General features: G+C 38.2%; 1 protein-coding gene across 1 annotated transcript in view; it reads left to right on the plus strand.

The window, feature by feature from the left end:
- The window catches only part of dnah9l (dynein, axonemal, heavy polypeptide 9 like), a 365,602-nt gene that overhangs the window by 85,698 nt on the left and 260,683 nt on the right, over positions 1–19,221 (plus strand). Inside the window, exons 20-28 of the mRNA XM_048599208.1 lie at positions 1,776–1,862; positions 1,979–2,137; positions 3,624–3,707; positions 3,794–3,952; positions 4,065–4,187; positions 4,270–4,392; positions 8,437–8,661; positions 9,563–9,654; positions 14,534–14,660. Coding sequence (XP_048455165.1) covers positions 1,776–1,862; positions 1,979–2,137; positions 3,624–3,707; positions 3,794–3,952; positions 4,065–4,187; positions 4,270–4,392; positions 8,437–8,661; positions 9,563–9,654; positions 14,534–14,660 — 1,179 coding nt within the window. The remainder of the gene's footprint in view (positions 1–1,775; positions 1,863–1,978; positions 2,138–3,623; positions 3,708–3,793; positions 3,953–4,064; positions 4,188–4,269; positions 4,393–8,436; positions 8,662–9,562; positions 9,655–14,533; positions 14,661–19,221) is intronic.

Raw genomic sequence — 19,221 nt, forward strand, 5'->3', positions numbered from 1 at the left:
AAGGACAAAGGAAGCAGATACATGGGACCACCATCATCTGCTAGTTCCCCTCCAAGCCACACATCACTGTGACTTGGAAATATATTGCTATTCCTTCACTGTCGCTGGGTTAAAATACAGGAATTCCCTTCCTGAAGACATTATGAATCTACCCAATAGCATAATGACTGCAGTTGTTCAAGAAGCCAGCTGACCACCACCTTCTCAAGGGCAGCTAGGGATGGGCAATAAATGTTGTCCGGCCAGTGACATCCATGTTCCAATAGAGAATAAATAAAATATATCCATGACAAATTCAAAAGGCATTCTCTTGGTTCTCAAAAACACAATAGTTTGACTTTATTTGTGATTGTTGTTGCTGTGCACAAATTTACTGTCATTCTTGACTGTGTAACAATATAAGTAATTTATTTGCCCTAAAAACCTTCAGAATATTCTGTGGGTATTTGAAAGTTATTTAATGAAATCAACTTTTTTCTACATTGATATTTGGAAGTGGCAATCTATGAAAACAAGAATTGATAAGTATTGTTAACGACAAGGGTGGGTAACCACTGGCCCAAATTAGAAATTTGTAAACGTGCAATTGGATAAATACTTAGGCAGTCTTATTAGCAGTGGTATAACATAAATGCTAAATGAATTTTTAGAAGGAAGTGACGGCACAAATTTTAAGAATATTTGAGAGGAACAGATTGGGTTGTTGGAAGAAAAGCATTGCCACCTTGTGTTGGGAGGATGAAAGGCAAATCTAATGATACACTTAAAGCAATGTCCAGAAAAGACATCAAGGTGTGACAAACAAATTTAAATAGGAAGAGAATTTGCTACGTAGAATTTGCTTAGAGGATCTATATAATTGATAGGGATAATATAGAGAGATAATTGTTGATGTAAGGTCATGTTTTGTTTTGTAAACGTATTTATTGAAAAAGTACATAAATTTCCATTCTCTATGAAATCAATGAACAATGTCACTATCGCAGATCTCAAAGCTGCATTCTCTTTCTACAGGCAGAGCAAAAACCACATGCTTGCTCTCAGTGGATATCAAGATAATCTGATTTACTGGTTCTGTTCTGCCTGAAAATTTCTGGAAGTTAAATGTTACTTCTTTACATAAAAAAGAGAATGCTGTAGAAGCTCAGCAATTCCAGCAGAAAGAGAAAAACAGCTAATGTTTTGTATCTGAAGATTCTTCTGAACACAAAGGAGCCTGTTTTTTATTTGATTTGCAGTGTCTGTGGTATTTTGCTTTTTCTTGAGTCATCTCCGTTACAATCTTCTCAACGTGAAGCTGTCATCAGATATCCTGCCAAATACTCTGACTTCAAGTTATTTGCAATAAATTACTTAAGCATAGCTTACATGATACCACCCAGTCTTAATGAATCATTTATAATTGATGTAGTCTGCTCCCTTTCTCTTTTATCTTTTTCTGCAAACAATAATGCGTATGTTTTCTGTGTTCTGAGGAAGGGACACTGGACCCAAAATGTTAACTCTGATTTCTCTCCACAGATGTTGTCAGCCCTGCTGAGCTTTTCTAGCAATTTCTGTTTTTATTTCTGATTTCCAGCATCTGCAGTTTTTTTGGTTTTTATGCTCATATTTTCCCGTTGCTTTAACAGTTTTGATTCACCAAATCTGGGTATTTGAAACTGAATTATGAAGATCTTAAGTGATAACTATAGTGAAAGTAACATGCAGTTCCATTTAAAAAAAGCTTGTGATGTTTCATAAAGGAAATACCACTAGTTCTGTTACTTTTTCAGGAAAATCAATGCAAGTTCAGAGAACAGTTTAGGAATGAAGCAATTTTTAAGTTTAATACATGTGATCCATATACACTTCTGGACAAGGTGAGAGCATACAACATTTCAACTGAATGTGTGTGCATACATATATAACACTGACATTTCTTTGTTAGTAATTGTTACAGCCATTTTGCTGGTGCAATCTGATTTTCATGTTTTAGACTCATCGGCATATCATCAAGCAAGAAGCAGAAATGCACAGTCTTCAGGAAACAGCTAAACTATTTGAAGTGAATGTACCAGATTATAAGCAACTGAAACAGTGTCATTCAGATATTGTTCTATTGAAGTCTGTGTGGGACATGGTATTTTTCATTCAGGTAAGCTTGAATTGTTAACCAACAAAGATTAAGGAAGTGACCAAATATTTATGACTAAATAGTTTGCTAAATTGCCGTATCCCTTTACTACTTTGCTTAACAGTTTTTCTGGTACCAGTTCAGTCCTAGCAATTAGATATGACATACCATGTTCATGGTGCGGCAGTGATCAAACAGTTGAATATGGCAAAACACATGCCTGTACCATAAACAATAGAAGTTATTTCACCATGTTAATGTTATTGATAACTTGTTTAGATAATTTTGTTAACTGGAAAACTTTGGGTTGAATTTAGTGCAGTCTATCAAAGTGGGCTTTGGGGAATAAGGAGCCTGAGAATTGAAAGGGAGCAGATAGAAAGGATTCTTGATGCTAGGAACTAATGGGCAAATTTGGGAGCCAGTGGGAAGGCAGTGTACTGGCATCCACATGGTAAGATGCTGAATTAGACAGTAAAAAAGGCTATTAAAAATAATTTGCAAGATGATGATTAAGGTTGAAGATGCCTCTGGTTATTGAGCAAGTGGTGAATGGAGATCCCTGGCCCTCATATCCCCAACAAGTGAAGCTGGTATTGCTGAAATGCAAGTGTGGAAGATCAACCAATTAGCAATTGTGTTCCATAGGAGAGCTGAAGAGGTTTGCAAACTTGCAGTTTGAGGGACACTGGTCAGATCTAAGGGGCCTGGTGGAACAGTCAGTGGGGCATTGTTTAGATGTGATCAGCCAGTGATGTATTTTGTCAGTTTAACCTCCGTACAGTACAGCCTGTTTGACATTAGAGCTTGGGTTGTATGAAAGATATGGTAGCATATAAATGATCCGTAAGTAGCAGTGATTAGTATTATGGAAAATAACCACTGATCACTGTTTTATGCTGAATAATATTGTAACATTTGTGGTACACAAGAAGACTAGTGCTGCTCTACTGTCAAATTGATTACGTGTCTGTAGGTGTGAAACTGGAAGACCACAGCAGATTAGACAGCATCAGAGGAGCAGGAATGTCAGTGTTTCAGGCTGAAACCCTTAACTGACTTTTCTGCTCCTCTGATGCTGTCTGACCTGCTGTGCTTTTCCAGCTTCACACCTATAGACTCTGGCTTCCAGCATCTGCAATCCTTACTGTCTCCAAATCGATCACATGCTTTTTTTCATGACATTCACTATGTTGGTGCATGAGTGGAGCATCTACAAGGGAAGCTTCTGCATGTACCAGAGACAACATTGCCAGTCGAAGCAACAAAAGGTCCAGTCCCCATCATGTAATTGGAGGAAACCTGTACTTCACTGTCCTGAATTGGCCAGCTGCTGTGTAACTCTTGTCAGCCATTCCCTTTGCTTGGTTGGGAATTCCGCTAAATTCTGAGGCTACCAGTTTCCGGAAGTAAAGTTCCCCTCTTGTGTGTATGACAATTGTTGCCAAATCTTTTGTCATTTGCCTTGCTTCGTAAAGTAATTTTTAAAAAACTATTTTTCTTCTAGACTAGCATTGATGATTGGACCAAAACACAGTGGAAACAAATAAATGTAGAACAAATGGATATGGAACTGCGAAGATTCGCAAAGGTAGAAATGATCTGAATGTAAACTGATGGTCTAGAATGTATGCAATCCTGTACAGTATTTTAAAACCTCTCCATTTTTCCTGGTAGGAGATGAAAACACTTGATAAGGAGGTTCGAGTTTGGGATGTCTATGCTGGATTAACATCTATGGTGAAAAATATGCTGACTTCTCTTCGGGCTCTTACTGAGTTACAGAATCCTGCAGTCAGAATGAGGCACTGGCAGGAATTAATGAATGCAACTGGGGTAAGTCACCAGATATTTTACAGTCTGTGTAATGTTGATTTTGTTTTTGTTTGTAAGAGGAGGCTTAATTTTTATTCCATCAGAAATTGGAACCTGTATTTTATTCTGACAGGTTGGCTTTATCATGGATGCAGACACTACCCTAGGAGACTTGTTAGCTCTGCAGCTATATAGGTTAGAAGAGGAAGTAAAAAACATAGTGGACAAGGCAGTAAAGGAAATGGCAATAGAAAAGGTAAAACATTTTCTTTTCTGTGATCAAAACTCATTGACAGTAATATACACGCTAAAAGATGGAAAAACTTGATGTTTTCCAGGTGCTGACAGAGATTAGTCAAATATGGAGTGTAATGGAGTTTTCATATGAAACGCACTATAGTACAGGAACTCCACTGCTCAGATCTGATGAAAATCTGATTGAAACACTGGAAGATAATCAGGTGCTGATTTTCAGTTAACTTCTCAGAAAAAAACAATTTTTTAGACATAGATTCATTCTTACATTGTGTATAATTTTAAAATCATTGTAGCCACATATTTGGAGCAGATTTTGAATACTTTTAAGGGCCTGGTTAAAAGCTTCAATGCAACTTTTATGTGGGACTTTATAGGTAACGTGCCTACCAGCATATTCTAGTTAAAATAATTTTTCTCATATTTAAACTGAATGCCTTTTGTTCTGTTGATCTTGAATTCTTTTATGATTATGCTCATGCTTGAATCTCATACAGCAAGATGAATTGGTTGTACAATTTTTAACAGTCATGTATTTTATGATGGTTTGCAAGATGAAAAATATTCCGGAATTCAATTGATTTATTGTTCAAGGCAGGTAAAGTGGGTTATTAAGAAAATAGAAATTGGATATTAAAAAGTTGGCTAATGTAAAGAAAGTAATTATATTGTAAGCTCCAGGCAATAAGCATTCAATGCTTTCAATTATTTGATGTAAATGTGAATTTATGCTGTTGTATTTTTGTTGGTAAATTCTTTAGATGGCCACTGGCACCAAATGATATTATACATGTTGTGATTATTGTAAGGTCTGGAGCATTTAGAAAAAGATTTTTAAAAAATACATTAAGGTAGTCAGACTTTCTCTGTTCTGAATATTGTTTCTTCCAGCATGTTAAATTACTAGTACTTTCAATTGACAGCCCGCTGAGAGCTTCCTTTTAGACAAAGTATTTCTGAAATGTGCTGTTCTCTTGATTTTACATAAGAAATTCAATGAACTGCTAGGTTATGGCTTACAAATCTGTGGGAGTTCTTTTGTGGGATAACTAAACTTATGAGGATAATCCAATAGATTCCGTTTACTTGATTTTCAAAAGGCATTTGACAAATTTCTCATTGATAGTAAGGCATTGTTGACAGTTCAGATTGACTGACTTACTGACCAACAATTTGCTGAGCAGCAAAAAATGTTAAATGAGAAATGTCCTGCAGGAAAGAAAAAGCAGTGTTTTCCAGGAATCTAACCTTCTATCTTGCTATCTGCAGTGCTGGTGAATCAAAAGGGGATTTTTATTGTATTGTTAGAATTGCCATTAACTCAGACGTTTGTAGGCAATTAAGAATGAAATAATTAATGTAAGAAATGTAAAAGGGAGCTTAAGTATCTTCAGAAAGACTTGGACAAATTATGTTGATGACATGGGATATGATGGATGGATTATGATGTGAATAAAAATAGGGTAATGAATATTTAAAAGAAAGGTATAGATACATTTGAACAAATTCAAGGAAAGTTATCAAGATGATTTCAAGCTTCATGATCTTAAATAATAAGAGATTCAAGTGACAACATTTATTTCATTGAAGAAAATAGAACTTGGAGAGTAGTGGAGATGAAATGGAATTAAAGAGTGAACCCTGTTAAAGACTGGTTCTGCAATCACTGATACTGCTGCACTGGTATCAACCTCCATGAGAACTGGGTGATGATTTAACCAGGCGTTTATTTGATTGGTTCTAATTTGGATATTATTAAACAATTTAACTGTTTTAAATCACATGTAGGTGGACTTTCCAGGGTATGCACTCTCCTGCATACCAGCCTATGAGTTTCCTTACTCAAGTCAAGCCTCGTAGGACTCCTTTGCTGTCTCGTCTGCATACTAGCAGCAACTACAGTGGCTTGCTGGCCCGAATCCTGAAGAACATTTCAGCCATTTGGCCGAGGCTCGGCTTTGTTTTGGGGTTTTGGTGTGGGCAGACCTAGCGTCCGTCCGCTTAGAATATGACCTGTGTGAGGTTCTGCGATTGCCTGCACTCAAGCGGTATTCCCCACACTTATATGGACAGGTGATGGTGTCCACTTCTATTGGGATACCCTGTTGCCCACACGCACCACTTACTGCATTTTCTAATATCAAAGCCAGCTGTAGTGCCTGTTTGAAGTCTGCTTAGGCTTCAGCTAGTAGGGGCTTTTGCGTGGTTATGTCATTAATCCCACTCTTGTCACCACTGAAATAACTGCAGAGGCTAGTATCCTGTCACTAAGTCACCCTTTATTTATACATGCACAGTTACATGGACCAGCTAGCTCAGAACCAGACCCTAGAGTGAGAAGACTCTCCAAATCTCCTGTTTATATCTGTCAGCCAGGGCTCCTTGATTGGCCCATATTAACAGCCCCAAGCAGGGATCTCATACTCAAATAGACCCACATGGCCAACCTCGTTCCAATCACTACAGGGATATAGACCAATTAAGTGAGTGGGCAAAACCTTGTACACAATATAATCTGGGAAAATGTGAGGTTGTTCACTTTGGGAGGAAAAACAGAAGAGCTGAACATTATTTAAATGGAGAAAGACCGTAGAAAGCTACAAACAGAGTGACTTGAGAATCCTCATCTGTGAATCAGAAAAAGTAGTATCCAAGATCAGCAGGTATTAGGAAAGGCAAATGGAATGTTGGTCATTATTTCAAAGGGGATGGAGTATAAAAGTAGGGAGGTTTCTGCTAAAACTATACAAGGCAGTAGTCAGACCACAGCTGGAATACCATGAACAGTTTTGAACCCCTTATCCAAGGAAAGATGTACTGGCATTAGATGCAGTGTAGAGAAGTTTCACTCAGCCTATACCAGGGTATGGAGAGACTGTCTTCTGAGGAAAGGCTGAGCTTATGGTTGTGCCCATATTTGTTGGAATTTAGAAGAATGAGAGGTGACCTACTGAAAAATATAACATTTTTAGGAGTCTTTACAGGGTAAATACAGAAAGTTTGTTTCCCTTTGTGGGAGAGTCTAGGACCAGAGTCATAATCTGAGTAAGGAGTCACCTATTCAAGACCGAGGTGAGGAGGAATTTCTTCTGTCTGAGATTTGTGAATTTGTGGAATTCTTTACAAGCAGACAGCTTTTGAAGATAGGTAGTTAAGTATATTTGAGGCCAAGGGAAATTTTTAATCAGAAGGGAGTTGAAGCTTATAGGGAAAAGGCAGGAAAGTGGAATTAAGAGTTATTAGATCAGCCATGGTATCATTGAATGGCAAAACAGACTTGATGGCTTGAATGAGAGATGACAAGGTGTAGAGCTAGATGAACACAACAGGCCAAGCAGCATCAGAGGAGCAGGAAAGCTGACGTTTCGGGCCTAGACCCTTCTTCAGAAAATGAATGGCCTAGTTCTACTTGTACGTTTTATGGACCCTTGCTAGAGAAATCATGAGAGTGAAAAATAAAGAAGAATATGTAGATAGGGTTGATGGATTAGCGAATAAGGAGTCTCATCTGAGGCACAAATACCAAATTCCATCACTTAGGCCAAACCAAATATTTCTGTGCTGAGAATTCTATGGATTTCTATGGTGAATTGAGTCAGTTTGAATGTAATAGGATTGAGAGGTTCCAAATATAGCTATATGAAAGAACAGATCTTCTTCCTATCAAAATAAATTACAAACTGCTTAAACATGTCAAGAGTAAGCATGACTTTCAGTTTTATTAGTAACCCACAACTGCATGCTCAGCTCGTGAAGCCATATACTTTTAATTGCAGTGAACAAGTATGGGTGTTGTAGTTCAATGACAGCTTTAGCCATAGCAAAGTGCTTATCTGTAATATTGCACCAAGTTTATTTTTGAAAAAAACTGCTTTTATAGATCCAGAGATAGTGGAGATTGCCGATGTTGGAGAATCTGAGCAAACAAGGTGTAGAGCTGGATGAGCACAGCAGGCCAAGCAGCATCAGAGGAGCAGGAAGGCTGACGTTTCAGGCAAGAAAATTTCTGAAGAAGGGTCTAGGCCCGAAACGTCAGCCTTCCTGCTCCTCTGATGCTGCTTGGCCTGCTGTGTTCATCCAGCTCTACACCTTGTTTGCTCTGCTTTTCTCGATCATTGCAATTCATTCTAACCGTGAAGACATGCTAAAGGTATTAATTGAATTATTCTTAATGCACACTGTTTTAACCACAACTGCTTGTTATTTAAAGCAAGAAATCTGACCATTGTGTTCCGTGTTGGGAGTTATAGGTTCAATTGCAAAACATTTTGATGAGCAAGTATGTGGAATATTTCTTTGTGGATGTCTGCAGTTGGCAAAAGAAACTAATGATTACTGATTTGGTCATCTCTATGTGGATGGAAGTGCAACGAACATGGGCTTACTTGTACAGTATTTTTATTGGTTCTGAAGATATCAGGAATCAACTTTCTGAAGATGCTAAACAATTTGATGAGATTGACTTGAACTTCAAGGTACTATGAAATCTGGACTACTGATAAACTAAATTTGTTTTAATTGCTGTCTGTAGGGTAATGTTTTATAGTGTTGAAATTGGTGAGCCAGCTCGTGTGGGAAAACTGGTGGATGGATCTGTAAGTTAGGGTGCCATGCTATTGGTGGCATATTTTCCCTGCACACGATGTCTGTTTTACAGATGGCAGGTGAGGTGTGGGTGGTCACCTGCCCTTTGTCCAGTTGAGACCAAATATTAACTAATGTTCAATTAAAGATCTGCTCTTAATAATATATGGTGGGAAAGGCCTGCTCCCAACATGTAGCCTGGTGGCTTTAAACCTGTGGATTGCTGGTCAGTGGAAGGTTGGATCCCTCCTGTTTGTGTATCCTGCATCAACCCGAGGCCACCCCACGTCCACCCACTGTAGCTCCCTCCAACGCCCCAGTTGTATCACTGAATGGTATTTCCTTGACCTACCTGCAACACCAGCAATGTGTGCTATTGCCAATTTTCAGAGCTGCCAACCTATAATTAACCCGTAGCCCTATGTTATGGGACATCCTTCTAGAGGTGGGTAGAAGCACTGAGTCATTAGAAGTAAAGGCCTTTTCCTTGACAAATTAAAGCAGGGTGAACTAAGTAGAGGTGAGCTCACCTCCAAAATGTTTCCAGGGATATAGAGAGTGCATCTTCCTCGTAAAATGCAGCTCCATTTTCAGTTTCTCATAAAGACGATCAAAATAATCATTCCATTTTCTGTTTTAAAAAAAAGATCATTTTTATGTTATCAAAATGAATTAAATAGTGTGCGTTTATAGAGATGACCTTTGAAATGCAACCATAGAAACTAATTAATCAACTCTTAAATAATAAAGGAGTAGAATATATTAATTTGTGTATTGCGTTTTCCGTTTTAGGACTTAATGGCTATGATTGTCAAAACAAAGAAAGTAATTGAGACAACAAACAATCTGGGATTACTGGAAAAATTAGAAATTCTTCAACGAAGGTAACAACTACGTAACATTTTATTGGATCCTTAGCCGTCTATATTAATTCAGTTTTGTGTCAGATTATTTAGTAATTGCATATTTAATAATTTCTAACTGACTTTCTGCAATGTTGCTCTCATTCACAATCTTGTTTCTGCCCATGGCATTGCTTCTTGTTGCTGTTTTGTTATCATGTGCATGAATCATAAAAAGCTAGCATCCAGGTTTAGCGAGTAAACGTGAAGGAATAGACTGTTGGCCTTTATTTAAAAGGGAGTGGAGAATAAAAATAGGAAAAAAAACATATAAGGGGTACTATTTAAACCATACATAGAAATCTGCGATCAGCTTTGGTCCTCTCCTTTAAGGAAGGATATACTGGCATCGAAGGCATTCCAGAGAAGGTTCACTAGGTTGATTACATGTATGGGGTAACTGTCTCATGAGGAAAGGTTGAGTAGGTTAGGCCTATACTCATTGGTGTTTAGCAGATTGAGAAGTGACTTTATTAAAATAGAGAAAATGCTTAGCAAAATTAACAGGATAGGTGTGCAGATGTTATTTCTCTTTATGGGAGAGTCTAGGTCCAGAGGGCATAATCTCAGAGTAATGGGTCACCCATTTAAGACAGATGAGGGGAATTTTTTTTTTCTGATGGTTGACAGTCTGTGAAAGTCTTTATTTCAAAATGCTGTTAAGGTTGTATTATTAAGAATGTTTTCCCAGCCACCATCAGTTCTGAGGAAGGGTCACCGGACCCGAAACGTTAACTGTTTTCTCCTTCACAGATGCTGTCAGACCTGCTGAGCTTCTCCAGCAACTTTGTTTTTGTTCCTGATTTACAGCATCCGTGGTTCTTTCGGTTTTTATTAAGTATGTTCATGATTAAGAGAGGCAGATTTTTAATCATTAAGAGAATTGAGGGTCAAAGGAAAAGGCAGGAAAGTGGAATTGCATTATCAGATCAGTCGTGATCTCAATGAACGGTGGAGCAAACTTGGTGGGCCGAATTGCCTACTTTACCTCCTGTGTTGTATGGTCTTTTATGGCCTAGTTTGACCACTGGGCTCCTATAGATAATTTAAAATGAATGTTTTTCTACCTGTCATTGTTTCTCGCAGTTGCAGAAAAACTTTCTGAAACCATTTTGGGAAATAGTTAATCAGTGCCTATAGTGGTTAAATTGTAATTATAGATAATGAATTCCAAAAGCATTTTCCATTATAAATTTGAAGATAGTAATTCATCATGGTGATGAATAGAGTGATGACAGAAAGCGCATCTCCTTCCAGGTGAAGCAGTCATTTACTCGCCCTTCTTTCAATGTATTATACTGTATTCCCTGTTCACATTGTGGTTTTCTCTAAATTGAGAAAATTGGGTTATTGCTCTGCAGACCACCACTGCTCAGTCCACACACATGACCCTGAGCACCTGGGCTGCCGATTTAATTCACCACCTGCTCTTACATACACATTTCTATTTCCAGCCTGTTGGTGTGTTTCAGTAAAACTCAACATAAGGGCAATGAACAACGCCTCATCTTCCGATTAGACACTTTTCTAGCCTTCTGAGCTCAGTCTTGAGTTCAACAGTTTTAGACCGTGAACTCTTGCATTCATTTGGTTTTTGTTTTGTCATGTGCCAGTATCTGGACAAGTGATTTGTCTCTTTAACTACAGTCATTTTCACTCCCTTCACCATTTCTTCAGTGACTTCGTGGTCACTTAATCTCTCCTTCCTGTACACTTTCCCAGACCTTCCTTTTTGTTTCTCAGTACCTTCCACTCTATCGGCTATAGATAACCCAACACATTTCTGCGGTCCATCTGTTTGGAAGAATGGGCATCTTAACTCAAAATATTAACTCTTTTTCTGTCTTCACAGATGCTGCTAAACGTGCTGTTTTCCAGCAGTTTCTGTTTCTATGACAGAAAGTAAGAGCTTTATGGAACATGATTACGGAATTTTGAGGGCCAAATTTTTGAATTCTTTCTCCCAACTTATGGCACCTTGTCTTTTTGTAAATAAATAAATGTTTTATCTTCATTTACTGTGTTTTAATATTTAACAAGTAGAATTTTATGCATCCTCATAACTGGGTTTGCAGATGGAGTGAGGTGTGTTTAAAATTCTGGGGCTCTTCAAATGAGCAATCCATTTAGAGTCATAGGTAGTACAGCATGGAAACAGACCCTCCAATTCAATTAGTCCATGCTGACCATGTTTCTAAACTAAACTAGTCCCACCTGCCTGCATTTCGCCCATATCCCTCCAAAGCTTTCCTGTTCATGTTGTAACTGTACCTGCATCCATCACTTCCTCTGGCAGTTGATTCCACATACAAAGTATTGTCTGGGTAAGAAGTTCTCTCATGTCCTTTTTAAATCTTTCTCCTCTCACTTCAAAAAGTATTCCCCCTCGGTTTGAACTCCCCCACCTTAGGGGAAGGACCTTTGCTATTCACCTTATCCGTGCCCTCATGATTTTATAAACCTCTATAAGGTCCCTCCCTCTTGCTGTATCCCTGCCCATCTTCCTTTTCAGATAACAGCTTGATTCCCTTTTTGACTGCTTCAATTGAATGGCCTCCATCTCACACACTGCCAGTACCTTCCAGAACTTAATCATTCGCTGCATGGAAAAGTAATTTCTCATTTTCCTTTTGCTTCTTTTGCCAATTACATCAAATCTGTGCTCATTTATTCTTGATCTCTTCACAAATGGAAACGTTACTCTCTCTCTACTCTGTCTAGATCCCTCATGACCTTGAATGTCTCCATTAAGTTCCCTCTAAGCCTTCATTTTCCAAGAGAAACAGTCCTTGGTCTTTGGTGAGGACCACTGCACTCAGACTGAGACATGGCAGTCTGCTTGCTGTGTAAGCTGCTGACTCAGTGATGCAGGTGTGAGATTGATGTAGCACACTGCAGTGGAGCAGGATGTGCACCCCTAAATTAAAGACTGTTTAGCAGCAAGGCAAATTGCCTGTGTTTGTAAATGCACTAAGACAAAGCAAGGCAAGACAAGACAGGGATGCTGTGAACATGACTACTAACTGAGTGAGCACTAAGAGAGCAAGTGAACATCTCCGAGATCTAGTCTTGTTCCGTATGCAAGCTGGGTGCCTGTCCCTATGTGCAAAGTATCCTTACAGCAGCCTTTCAAAACAAATTGATAGCCCTGAAAGTCTGTGCTTCCAGAGCTTCCTTATTCAAGGAAGAAGTGTTTGGGTAGTCACAACGTGTTGGTAGATGCTAGTTGCCAATGTCCATGGATGAAAGGTGAATGCACCTGGTACCACTTAGTCATGCTTGGGATGTGGTTTGGTTGCAGGCAAAATGCATATGGTTCGAGCAAGCGGCAAGCTAAATCTGCCAAGTATCCACCCTAGTTTCCTTGTCAGGTTTTTCAGACATCTAACTTGTTTGGTAAGGTTGGTAAATTGGAAGCTGAATGCTAATGAGTTGAGTTGTGCAGTTATTGAGGCATTTAAAAAGTGTTAATCCCCACCAATTGGCAAAAATCTCATCATGCTGCTACGAAAAATGTAAAAGATGGAACAAGATGACCTCAACATTGAAATGCACCTCACTGGACTCCTCGTTCAATTCTGCAACACATCTCTCTATAGCCCACACCACTCGTACTCTATAAGATTGCAGTCCAAATTGCTTCCTCCCTAACTCTGCTCGTTAAATTATTATTCCTCATTCTGGTGCTACCTATCTCACACAGTATTCTGTGAACCTTGGTATTCGTCTCTGATATTATCTCTTGGTTCCGACACCCCTATCACATTAATTTAACGCTCCCCAATTGCATTAGCAAAACACCCCATGAGGAATTTACGGCATTCTTCTACATAGCATTGCAGTCTTTATAGGATCCATGTTCTCCAGGATTGGTGCCAGTGCCCCATGAACTGGAATGCACTTCTCCAATACCAGTCTCTGAGACATTCATTCAACTCTCTCATCTGATTTTCCCTCTGCCAGTTTGCATATGGCTCACACAATAATGCAGAGATTATGATCTTTGAGGTTCTACTTCTTAACAGAATCAGAGACACTTGTCAGATAAGACTAGAATTTACAAGAATTATAATGTAGGTGGAACTAAAGACTCTGTACTTGAATGCATGTTGCATTCAAAACAAAACAGATGAACTAAAATCACAAATGGAAATAAATAAATAAGAACGATCTGTGGCCTGAATCTTGAAGGGTACAGGACATTTAAAAAGGACAGGAAACTAGGAAAAGATGGAGGTGTGGCTCACTTCGTTAATGATGGTATTGGAATAACAATAGATAGGGATAACCTAAATTCAGGGAACCAAGAAGTGGCAACAGTTTGGGTAGAGACATGAAATGATAAAGGCAGGAAATCACTTCTGGAAGTGGAGTACAAACCCGCAAGCAGTCATCATATAGTAGGGTGGTCTATAAAGGAAGAAATAATGAGATCATGTTAGAAAGGAATGTTGATAATCTTGGGAGATTGTAATGTACATATTAATATAGCTGCAATGCAAAATCTGTGATTCCACACCGTATGCAGACAGTTAAGAATGACGACCTGGTTGAGTGAGATTTTAGTCTTCAGTTTAATATTTACCATGATTATTAGTCATGATCAAGGAATTGGCTGTGGGCAGAACTTAAATCCACTAACTTAAAAATGGTATCAGGGACTAGATTATTTGAGAAATATTTTTTGTTTTTGTTTTTAAGACAATGAATTTGTTTAATTTGCGTTTAGTAATTTAATCTATTTTAAAGATGGTGAAACCAAATCTTACCTGTTACAATTGCCTAGTGAAACAAATCCTAAATACACATTCAAAGCAATTATTGTGATGTAAAAAGTGTATGTTTTCAATCCTTTTTACAGACTGACACATTGTGAGAAAGCTTTAGCTGAATATCTTGAGACTAAGCGACTCTCGTTTCCAAGATTTTACTTTGTTTCTGCAATGGATTTATTGGAAATTATTTCCAAAGAAGGTCAACCAAAACAGGTAAACATTCCACAGTGTGGTCCCTGAATATCTGGAGAATTAATGTGCGTGCAAAATGAGTCACTGGAAACTAAAATCTGGTATATGTTAGTTAGCTAATAGACTTGGTGATTTTGCAACCCGACTGAATTTCTTCTCGATGTTTCACTGGATTTCACAGAATCACAGATTCTTGGACTTTATGGATTTCATTGATTAAGGGAGAGATTAATGAAGTTACTGGATTGTGTTGTATGATACCTAATGAATTGGATGATTAATTCATTGAATGAAAAGTTAGGTAATAATTCAATTATCTCAGTAATGAGAATTATATAACAGTTACGGGATTTGACTAAGTCAGTCAGACATTATTTAATAAACTATGATGAATCTCATTCAATTTTTAATACATAATTTATCACGTTTTCTGGGTTTATCCAGCTAAGGAACAGATTGCCTAATAAATGTATTGCATTTGATAGGTATAATTTAATTAAGTGAAAGCAATAAATGCTGGAAACACTCAGCATGTCAGTCAGCAGTTCTGAAGAGAGCAGGTAACAGAATGGTTTAGTTGCCAATCCTCTGATGAAGGGCTCACACTTGAAACATTAAAATGTGCGTACTCTACGGATGCTAACTGACCTGCTGTATGTTTGTAGCATCGACTGATTTTGCTTTGGATTTTCACTGTCTTCAGTGTTTGTTTTCTTAAAATAAACTAATTTTCTGGATTCCAGTCATGGAAAATTGAATGAATTTGATGACTGCATTGATTTACCAAGAGATTATTTAATGGAATTCATTCAGATGCAGAAAATGTAATGAATCCATTGGATTTGATTCACTCAGCCAGACATTACTTAAAGAATTTACTGGATTCCACTCATTAAAGCACAGATAATTTAATGAATTTTATTGAATTAGAGTGAAGTATGATGAGATTATTTAATGTCATACAGGCAATGACAGGGAATATGGATAATGCTCACTGGTGAATTTTTGAAAACGATGCTCGTCCAAATAGGAGTCCTAACTAAATAATTGATGAGTTGGGGAGCTAGTTGTTGGAGAGAGGGCAGCAATACATTGGAACTAAATAAACCATAGCTGGAAGGAGAATATAATAACCCATAATGAAGTTAATAGAGGATTTGGAGGCTTACTGAAATGGAACTCAGACTAAGACCAGAACAGTGTGATGCAGTGATGGAAGTCTATTATAAATAAAATTACATTAACTTGCAATGAAAAATGTTGTCAGAAGTCTGTTAAAAGATATGACAACAGGTTAAAAAGTTTGAGGAAGGAAATTTAAGGGAATGCACAATTTTATTTTCAATAAATGGGTTGAAACCAAAATAAAGTTTCAGTAGAGTATAAGAATATAATTTACAAAAACATTATTTATATTTAGAACTGAATTCTCTATTGTGTTTTTAATGTCTTTAATACTTCAAGAGCCTAGAACCACTTTCAATACAGCCAACCTTTAAGACCATCCTTCCTAGATCCTCTGAATAGCCTTCTCCTAATGTTTTCTGAGCGTGTAGTAAATATATATAAAAAATAATTCCCATTACAGGGATGTTAGTCAGCTCAAAGAAATATATATCTCATATGTCTTTAACAACTAGTTTATCAGTGTAAACTCCTTTGAATTAGACGTGGTGCAATTTTTGAATTGACAAAAAAAATTTCTATCGGGTTTGCAATTTTACTTTGGAACAAATTGGTCAGTTTCTGAGATTCATCAAAGATGCCATCCATTATTTGATGATTAAGAAGTAGACTGTTGGAACAGTAATTGGCTGTGTTGTATTTTTCTTCTTTTTATGGTCAGGGTGTATCTGGGCAATTTTCACGTTGACCGTGATAGGTGCCCATGCTGTACCGGAGCATGCCAGTTCTGGAGCACAAATCTTCAGTACTATTCCCGGAATGTTATCAGGGCCCATAGCCTTTGCATTATCCATTGCATTCAAGTTTCTTGTTGTTACATGGAGTGAATTAATTTTACCGGAGGCTCACATCTGTGGTGCTGGAGACTTCAGGAGGAGACTGAGCTAGATTTTCCACTTGGCATATCTGGTTTAAAATACTTGCTAATGCTTCAGCTTTGTCTTTTGCATTGATTGGCATGTAAGTCCTGCGCTTTTAGCCACCGAGCATTCAATCCCCCTCATCTAATTCACTGATACAAATTTTATAAAACTGAGGGGCCAGCATAGACTCCTGTGGGGACTCCACTTGTGACATCCTGCCAATCTGAAACAGATGCATTTATGCGCAGTCTGTTTTCTGTCAACCAGACGAACTTCTATCCGTTCTTCTATCTTGACCTCTATTCCATGAGCTCCTACTTTGTCCAATGATTTTTTATGTTGCTTAACTATTCAATGAGACAACTCTCCCAATTTTGTGACAAACCTCCAAATGTTGTCATGGGGGAATTTGCAAGATCAACAGTGTCATCATTTCCAGTGCCTTGGTCAATGCTGATTGGTCTGTCAGATTTCATTTATTTTATCAGACTTTGTAGTGCTTTGTGTTTTTTTAAAAAACTTTCCTCTCACAGCTCCTTTAAACTTTCCCTCTTTCACTTTGAACCTATACGGTACCCCACTAAGTATTTGACATTTCTGCCCAGAGAAAAAGACTCCAACTATCCACCAAACCTATTGCCTCTCCCAATTTTATATATGTCTATCAGGTCGCCCTCAACTTCTGATGCTCTAGCAAAAGCAATCCAAGTTTATCCAACCACTCCTTTTGGCTAATATACTGCAATCCAAGCAACATCCTGGTAAACCTCTTCTGCACCCTCTCCCATGCCTCCATATCCTTCCTCTAATGTGGCAACCAGAACTGCACGCAGTAGTCCAAATGTGGCTGAACCAAAGTGTTATACTGTTGTAATATGACTTGCCAACTTTTATAATCAAGGCCTTTATTGACGAATGCAAGCACTTGAAACTTTCACTGTCCTATAATTTTCTGGATGGTCCCAGTTGCCCTCCTTAAACAAAGGAACAACATTGGCTATTCTCCAGTCTTTTGGGACCTCACCTGTGGCTAAAGAGGCTATAAAGGTCTCTGTTAAGGCCCCTGCAAACTTCTCTCTTGCATCTTTCAATATAGTAGGGTAGATCCCATCAGGCCCTGAGGAGTTAGCTACTTTAATGTCTCTCAATATCAATATAGCCTGCTCAAATCTTGCCATCATCTGTGTCCTTCTTGATGAATACTGATCAAAGTACTCATTAAGGACTTTGCCCACACCCTGTGGCTCCATGTGTAAATTCCCTCCTTTTGTCTTTGAATGGATCTACCTTTTCCCTAGTTAAACCATTGTCCCTAATAAATGTATAAAATGCCTTGGGATTTGCCTTAATCCTACTTGCCAAGAAGAATACTTGACTCCTTTTACTCCTCCTAATTCCTTGTTATATTATTTTTCTGCTCCATTTATATTCCTCAAGGGCCTTATCTGATTTCCATATCCTCAACCTTGTACATACTTCCTTTCAATATTTCTTGTAATCCAGGGTTCCTGAATCTTGCCATCCTTATCTTTCATCCTCAAAGGAACATATTGGCCCTGAACTCTGATCATTTGGTCTTTAAAAGATTCCTATGTGTCAAATGTGGATTTACTCTCCATCAGCCAACACCAGTCTAATTTCTTCAGTTCCTGCCTAATATTGTTGTAATTAGCCTTTTCCCCAGATAGCACTTTCACCTGAGGATCAGTCTAATGCTTATTCAAAAACTATCTTAAAACTTAAGGAATGATGATAATTGTTCCAAAATGTTGCTCCACTGAAACTTGATCACCTGGCCAGGCTCATTCCCCAATAAAAGGTCTAGTATGGCCCCTTTCCGAGTTGGACTATACATATGTTGTTTCAAGAAACCCTTCTGGATGCATCTAACAAATTCTGGCCCATTCAAGCCCCTGGCATTAAGGGATTCCCAGTCAATATTAGGAAAGTTAAAATCCCTCACTACAGTAGCCCTGTTATTTTTACATCTTTCCATGACCTGCTTCAATAAATGTTCTTCTGTCTCCTGCTGACTATTGGGAGGGATTTAACTCTATCATAATGATTGTGTCTTTCCTATTCCTGTGTTCTGCCCATACGGACTTGCTGGATGAGTCCTGTGACTGTCTCTTTAATGCAATGCCACCCCCTACCCCCAGCCCTTTAACATACCTCTTTATTTGAATCTTGTGGCAGATCATCCATGATCTCATTGAATAGCAGGAGAGTCTTGAAGGGCCAGATGGCTAACTTCTAGTCCTGTTTATTTCCAGCATCAGGCACTCACCACTGTTGCTGAGTCCATGAATGGACAGCAAGTGCACTCCCTACCCTTAAATTGGCTTGAGTGTTGAAGTTTGCATGGGAATGTCTAAAGTGCACTTCGCAGGATCAAGATGCAAAACTAGCTCCCAAGTCCAGTTCACAACCTCCTGATTACTTAATCATCGATGGATTTTAAATGGAAAATAAGGTGGCAATCGTGGTATGATGTGGGAACAGGATCAGGTTATTAACTGCTTGGAAGAAAGGGT

Source organism: Rhincodon typus, chromosome 7, assembly GCF_021869965.1.
Source record: "Rhincodon typus isolate 14 chromosome 7, sRhiTyp1.1, whole genome shotgun sequence".
Classification (NCBI taxonomy): Eukaryota; Metazoa; Chordata; class Chondrichthyes; order Orectolobiformes; family Rhincodontidae; genus Rhincodon; species Rhincodon typus.